This window comes from Cygnus olor, chromosome 6 (assembly GCF_009769625.2).
Source record: "Cygnus olor isolate bCygOlo1 chromosome 6, bCygOlo1.pri.v2, whole genome shotgun sequence".
In the NCBI taxonomy this organism is placed as follows: domain Eukaryota; kingdom Metazoa; phylum Chordata; class Aves; order Anseriformes; family Anatidae; genus Cygnus; species Cygnus olor.
This window is the reverse complement of record NC_049174.1, coordinates 339,412-347,224: the sequence shown is the minus strand read 5'-3', so window position 1 is coordinate 347,224 and position 7,813 is coordinate 339,412. Positions and strand designations below refer to the sequence as shown.

Here is a 7,813-nt window from a genome sequence, read left to right as displayed (position 1 = left end):
TCTTGAAGTTACTGAAGACTATTTTGTGAGTGCAAGTTTATACAAAACTTCCATTGGAGTTATGATTCCTATACTGTTGGAATTTATCACAATTTAAAATTGCCTTTGGAGACTTAATTGTTAGAAAGCAATAGCAGTTCGCATAGCTCATTTTGTTCTGCAGGAACACGTGTCCTTTAAAAAAGTAGGAGATATGTCTTACTGTTTGAATGTACCTTAACAAAATCAAGTAACTAAACTGTGTGATTAGCTCTAACCATCAAGAAAAAGAGACTAGTAACTTTGGGAGGGGATATATGCAGTACTAATTAAATGAATTTACATAGAATTCCCCTCATACATACAATGTAACTGAAAATATGTATGTAATATACTTCATGTATTTTCTTTTTCTGAGGAAAGTACAGTGCAAGAGGAAGACAATATGAACATTTCATAATTGAAAAAATACCAGGTATGTAATCAGCAAGTGGACTTAAATTCAAAACATTCTGTAGAGAAATAATACACTTTTAATATTATGCGGCAGTTAAAAATGTGTATTATTTACATACATCGTATAAAATAATTCAGTATCTTCAAAGGAATAAGTTTGTCTTTTCTCATGTGTTCTGGTCCCAGCATCCTGCATTTAACAGTATAGAATAATTTCAATGAAAGTTAGCAAGAAACATGTCATTGTAAGACAGAGGCCTGGCAAACTGTAATATACTGAAAAGGAATGATTGTCCCATGAAGTAGGTTATATTTCATTGTGCTAACTGTGAAGTAGGGCAGTAAATATTGTAAAGCATCACTTACTAGGGACTGAAACTAGGTGATGCATTATTCAACGCTTGTGCATGTAAAGCTTTATTTGGTATTGTTCAATATCAAGACTTCATAAAATCTTTTAGTTCCTATGGGATTTGAAAGTTCATTTTCAGAGGCTTTGTAATACTTGTAATATTTATAGAAGAAAACTGAATTTTATGAATCTGAATTTTCCAGAATATCAGTAAAAACTATCCATTAAAGAAGATAAGACCACCACAGAGGTGCTCGTAAAGGTTTAGTGTATTCACCACATATACGACTTTCTGCAACACTAAGTGTTTAGAATACATGAATATAACAATATAGGTGGGAAGATGCAAGCCTGTGATGTCTTCTGAACATGAGTTTCATAACTGATGCTTCCTTTGTCTTAAGGGGAAATTCACTAGTTGCATCTATTTTACAGAAATCAAAATGCAGAGTCAGGCTGAAATAATAATAAACAACAAAGAAGCATCATTTTAAAATGTCCTACAGAGGGTGCATCCCATGTAACAACTAAAGTTACATAGTTCTTCAGTAACTCGTGGATGAATATGCTTGCTCATCAGAGGAATCAGGACCCTCTCCTTCCCTTAAATCTCTGTGCACTACCTCTGGCATCAATCTGAAATACCTGAGTTTTATTGAGAGACTGCTCTATTCAAGTAGAGTTGAATAGTAGTGGTTGTTTTTTTAAAAAATAACAATAAGTGTAACAGTCACCTCTTATCTGAACAATGTCTAATCATCTGTCCTGAACTCAGCCCAGCATGTGCGTTTTACTATGCTGAAGGACCTTGAACAGTTCAGGGAAGAAGAATCTGGCTGCAGTTTGTCCTCCCTTTGTTTTGCAGTTTTGCAGTTCATCCTCCCTTTGGTTCACAAGAGCATCTTCTTGTCCCTGCAATTCAGAATATGGAATATTCAGAATATGGAATATTCTTCAAGTTGGCTCCCTACAGTTCAAAATCCAAGACCTTACAGCATCATTACTTAAAACAAAGTCCTCCAGTTTATGCCTTATAGATGCCTTCTAGTCTCTTCTGTCTATTTCAGGTAAGAACATGTTTTTTTTTTTTTTTTTTGTTTTTGTTTTTTTTTTTTTTTTAATATAAATAATACAACACATTGGAATTAATCAGGATAAAGTATTCCCGAGCCTCCATTTGAAAGTTTTCTAAAATAGCTGCAGAATTTCATTTAATTCAAACATTGTATTTACACATTCGGAACTCCCTGGGAAGTTCCTGTTTCGAGTTTGGCAGCCCCGCTTCCGAAGGTGCCTCCCCCAACTCCCCCCTCTGTGTCCGCCCCGCTGCTGCGCGGCTCCGCCCCAGCCTGCCGAGGGACTCCCCAGCTGCCGCTGTAAGTTCCGAGGCTGGGATACGATGTCCTTGAAAGTAGCGGCAGGGTCTGGGGAGCTCATTTTCTATGTGAATGGCAGGAAGGTAAGTGCTGCTGGGAGGGAGAGTGGAGAAAGAGCGGTTGCTGTTCCAGAAGTAACCCTGAAGGGTGTGGGCACAAATAGGATCTGGTTTCCTCAGACTTATTCACAAGAGTATGACTGAATCCTCAGACGAAGCCTCTGGAATGCAAATCACTCTCCTAGTATCACTTTGGCTAGCTAACTTTCGTGCATCTAGCAAGTGCTGTTAGAAGGGGAGAAGCAGCAGAGGAGGAGAAGTGGTTATTTGGTTTATGTGGCAAGGTTTTGGTAGCAGGGGGCTGCAGGGATGGCCTCTGTGAGAAGAGTCCATAAGCTGCCGCATGTTAGATGAAAGAGCTAGTTTCAGCTGGCTCTAAAGGGACACACCTCTGGCCAGAGCTGAGCCAATAAGCGATGTTGTTTGCGCCTCTGTGAGAGCAGATTTAAGAAAGGGGAAATAACCTGCTGTGTAACAGCAGTTGGGAGAGCACGGAGCGAGAACCAGCCCTGGAGGGCCAGAGGTGCTCCAGGTGCCAGAGCTGAAAATCCCCTGCGAATGGTGGAGAGGCCCAGAGTGAAGCAGACTGTCCCCCTGCAGCCCATGGTGTACCATAGCACAGCAGATTTCCTTGTTGCAGCCAATGGAGGAGCCGCTGGTGGAGCAGGTGGATGTTGCCTGGAGGAGGCTGCAGCCCGTGGAGAACCCACACGAGAGCAGGCTCCAGGCCAGAGCTGTAGCCCCTGGAGAGGAGCCCACGCAGGAGCAGGGGATATGGGGGGATCTGCTGTCCATGGGGGACCCATGTTGGAACAGTTTGCTCCTGATGGATGGCCCCCATGGTACAGACCCATATGGGAGCATTTCTTAAAGAGCGTTTTCCTGTGGGAAGCCCATGAAGGATCAGTTCAGGAAGAATGGCATCCTGTGGGATGGACCCCATGTGGAGCAGGGGCAGAGAGTGACTGTGAAGGAGTGGTAGAGACAAAGTGCTACAGACTGCAGCACCCATTCCCCTTTGCCCTCTGCCACTTGGGGGGAGGAGGTAGAAGAGGGCAGATGAGAGGAAGGTGTTTTTAGTTTGTTTTCTTTGTTTCTCAGTTCTCTAGCTTGTTAGGAATTTCTCTAATCTCCCTGTACTGAGTCTGTTTTGCCCCTGACAATAATTGGTAAGTGATCTCCCTGTCCTTATCTCAACCATTGAGCCCTTTGCATCATATTTTCTCTCCCTTTCCCTTTGAGGAGGGGGAATGAGAGAGTGGCTGTGGTGGAGTTCAGCTGCAGAGCAAGGTAAATCCACGATGTGGTTAAAACATTCCACAGCCCTGTTGAGTTTGGGGGGGTAAAAAACTTCAAAGTGAAGTGGACTTTAAACTGGCTATCAAATCTGGGTGGTGAGCAAACTAGTTTTTCATTTGTATGTGCCTAGCTTCTCATTTTCAATGGTTGTTGGAGAAGAGATGCACAGAGTCACACCAGCAAGTCAACAAGACCGAAGTGCCAAAATCTGGACTAATGGCCATCATAATGATAATACTGCAAGAGCAAAATTAAGCTTGTTATTGATTCAATGTAACTGGAAGGAAATAGCTGATTCTAAGCAGTGGAATAAACAATCCTCTAATGAAATAAGAATGTAGGCATTTCTGATGCTCTGTTGTTGGTCTGTTAAGGCAAGCGCAAGTTTATGTAAATAAAACTGGATGAAAAGTGATTCCTGCTGATAGCCGTAGAAGCTTCCTCTAGTGTTCATCCCAGTAGGTTAAAGTACCAGAGAGACTAAAATCTGCAAATCGTTAATTCTTTGTGCTATGCTACCTTTATTGTAGCAAAGTTCTATCCCATTTTTATTTTTAGTATGGCTGAAGGTCAATTCCCTCAGCATAACCTTTCAAGTAAGCAGCATTTATTTTTAGTAGATCCTGGAAACCTATCTGTCTGAAGAATTTCTTACAAGTCCAAACTCTCCTGTGGGCATTGCAATAGGGGGTAGCTCTATGAGAGGAAACCAGAGAAGGACTTTTTTCTGGCTTTGTGGGAATGTAGCCTGTGCCCTGAATTTTGAAAAGTTTTGCTTTCTTAGTTAAAGAAAGGTTTTCATTTTTTACTGCAGATAATAGAGAAAAATGCTGATCCTGAACAGATGCTGCTGTCTTATCTGCGAAAGAGACGTATCCTTTTCTTGTTTTTTCTTGAAGTCACTCAGTTGAAAGTCTTATTCGAGCAAAATTCTCATAAATGATAATTAAAAGGTTATTTACGAGCTTAAAGAAGCTGTGACTTCCTTAAAATAAAGCAACCATATTAAATGACGTCCTTCTTAAGCCAAATACTCTTCAGTGAGCTGCTGTTGTTTTTTTTAGCCTAGTTTCCTAAACAAATAAGAGCTATGCCATTTATCACTATGTGCATGTGTGTATTTATCTGTTTCTAAGAACCTTTTGGCTAGTGTGAATAAAACTTGACATCGAGTAGGCATCTCCAAATTGTGTAAAAGTCTCTTTGTGGAAAGAGGAAAGACCTTGTGATAAGAGCCTAAGTCTGTTGGAATTTTGAAGTAATCTGTTAACTTCTTATGATAAGCATTCCAAACAGATTTCTAAACCTTAAAAACAAACAAAAAACAGGTCTTAACAGCAAGTAAATACAAGTATGTTTTTTAAAACAGGAGGAAAGAAAATAGATAAAGCAGAAGTTGAAAGAGCTAGAGCTTATACCCTGCCATTATTTTTTTTTCCAAATTTCTCTCCTGTCTTGGTTTGTCCACATCTCAATAGCTTTCTCTGTTGCTACAAATTCTGCGGCAGTTTCTTTTCCTCTATTTTTATTTGCCTTTTCTAAGGCTTGTTTATATGTCTGCTTTCAGCTGTTAGCAATTTTCCAGAACCTGCTGTGCCACAGGCTTATTCCCAGTATTCATGAAGCTGTTGTTTACTGTTGAGTAACACATTATGTGTAGGGACTGTCAGCCAGGAGCATGGACCAAATGTGAGAGTGCAGAATCTCCCCTGTTTGGCAGCTTCCTAGGCTGTCTCCTGAAACATATTACCAGAAAGCAAAATGACATATACCATACACTAGAGAATTCACACAACAGAATGTTTTTATAAACTTTAAATTTTTAAAAGAAAAACTTAAGTTGAAACATCTTCATTACTGGTCAGTCATAAGGAGGAGTCTGGTGAAGAATAGGTTGCTATAGTTCTGGTAATTAGGAAATCAATCTTCATTAACTTGTAACAACTTCAAGCTCCATTGAGCTATATAACATGGCTCCATACCAGTTCTATCACAAGAGTTGTACTTCATTCGTTAAAGCACATTTGTGAGTGAGATTATCTAGGTCCCATACATATTCTGCACTGACTTGCTCTGGCACCTTGAAAAATCATTTAACCTTACTGTATCTTCGTACTCTCCTTATAAAACAAGGATAAGATTAACTTGTTTTCTGGAGCTAGTTAGTGGTTTTACCCTACAATTTAAATGTCAACTTATTCCTGTATTCTGTTGCTTATGTCTGTATAATAGTGTGTCATTCTCTAAGATGTATCTGTACAACTGCAGCTGAGATCACTCAGCTAGCCAGACTCGAGGTACTGATTCTTTTCACAGCAAACTTCCACACATAGCTAACTTAGCTAGGAGGACAGCTAATTTCTTAAACAGCCAAAAATGAATGGCATGGAGCAAAAATATAGGTCAGAAATAACTTATGCTGATGCTGCCAAAATTTGTATAATCCAAAATGACTGAGTATGAGGAAATTTAGTGTCTTCCAGTAATGTGTATTATAATTGCAACACACAATATAATACTTCATTAAGCATCCTGACTTTTTTTTTTTAGGCTAAATGCCATAGAAATTGGCATATTAGACCACTGTTAGTAACTGTAAGGCCCAGTGTAAATTAGCAAATAAATAGAAGAGTAAGAAGGGAAGAAACTGTATCTTAAAATGTACTGGTTATATCTGACAGGTTAGGATGTTAGTGAAAGGGCTCTGTAAAGCATTTTGCAGTGGAAAAAGTAGTAGAGCTTAATTAGGTGAGACCTTAAAACAATGTATGTGTGTCAGAGCATTATTTCAAGTGAAGAGTGCTAACCCCCACGTTGACAAACAACTTTTCACAACACATTGTTAAAAGCAAAGGCAGCTTGTTTCCCCCTCCATCATTCCCTGCTCCTGGCAGAAAGCTCTCTTCCTGCAACTTGTTCCAACTGTGATATTCCTCAGACCTCTCTGTGTACTAATTCCACTTGCTAGACCAGCAGAAAAGTGACCCAGGAAAAACAGGGGGTACCTATCAGCTGGATGAGTGACTCGGTCACTAATTAGCTCATCATTGATCAGCTCATGGAAGGGGCTGGTGAGAATAAGAATTGGTGCAAGAGGTCTTGGGTTTTTTCCAGTTACTTTTCCAGTGGCACTTCTGGGAAAACTTTGGATGTTCGTTTTAGAGTCCTGCTGGATATATAACTAGTTTGCCTGTTACGAGTTTTTTCTTTTCATGTTTTCACTTGTAAAACTTTTTCACTTACTGTTTCTGACCCAACTTACTCCTTCAAAAGAATTCAGAATCGAGTTTCCCATTTCCTTGTGAACAGGATTTTGTTTGTTTTTCCTTATCTTAAATCTTATTTTCACTGAAAATTTTAATCCAGTATAAGAAAGAATCCAATATATATGCTATTGTACCTAACCAATTATATATTCCATAAAAGTTCAGGAAAAAAGATGGTCCTCAAGCTTTATAGAAGAATAAAGGCCAAGATGAAACTTTTTTTTTTTCCCTAATGGTAGCACTTTTCAGTCCGTCTTACAGGAACTAAGTATGGCTGTGGAGGAGGTGGCTGTGGTGCCTGTACGGTGATGATATCAACTTATGAGCCAGCTTCAAAGAAGATACGGTATCCTTAACAGAAAATTTGTAAAGCTTTATGCAAAATTTTATGACTGTAAATGTAGTTTCCAGGTATGAAACTTGAAAAACAAACAAACAAAAACATTTGTAATATATGTGTTTTTTAGTAAAAGAATCCAAAAGGAAGAGCCGCTTTAATCCAGAGAAGGACATGGTTTAAAAAAAAAAAAATCAACTGTTCGTTCAGCTATAAATTTGTTGAAATGCTTAATTTGCTAATACAACCTGACAGCTGCTGTGAGGAGTTTTCTCTTTAGGAAGCATTAATTTAACATCCTTTGTGCTGACCACAGGAACATAGCTTCTCCCTGCAGTTCTGTCATATAAGTGGTGGGAGAATAGTGCAGCCAGAAGTGTGAGTTGGATCAGCCCAGCTCTCTAATACTTAACTCCCTCTCTTCCCCCAAAAGAGATTTCAAAACTCAAAAACAGTTTTGTTAAACTAAAAGCAGGAATAAATTACATTTAAATTGAAAAAACTTTAGTCAAATTGTTAAATAGTAACTGTCATTGTCAACGGAGTATCTTTTCAGGTGAGTGTGGGGGGAGGATATTAAAATGTTCTAGTTGTTCCTTTAGACAATTGCATTATGTTGGAGTACAATGTAAATGAAATGTTTAATGTTATTGTAAGTGTTAAAATTAAAAGAATTATAATGATGCTAC

At 39.0% G+C, this 7,813-nt stretch overlaps 1 protein-coding gene across 2 annotated transcripts in view; it reads left to right on the top strand.

Moving 5' to 3' along the window:
- Positions 1 to 2,106: 2,106 nt before the first annotated feature.
- AOX1 (aldehyde oxidase 1) overlaps positions 2,107 to 7,813 on the top strand; it is a 42,681-nt gene continuing 36,974 nt past the window's right edge. For both annotated transcript variants that reach the window (XM_040561297.1, XM_040561298.1), the window contains exons 1-3: positions 2,107 to 2,246; positions 4,336 to 4,393; positions 7,037 to 7,133. In XM_040561297.1, the coding sequence (XP_040417231.1) occupies positions 2,187 to 2,246; positions 4,336 to 4,393; positions 7,037 to 7,133 (215 nt within the window). In that variant the 5' untranslated portion in view covers positions 2,107 to 2,186. The remainder of the gene's footprint in view (positions 2,247 to 4,335; positions 4,394 to 7,036; positions 7,134 to 7,813) is intronic.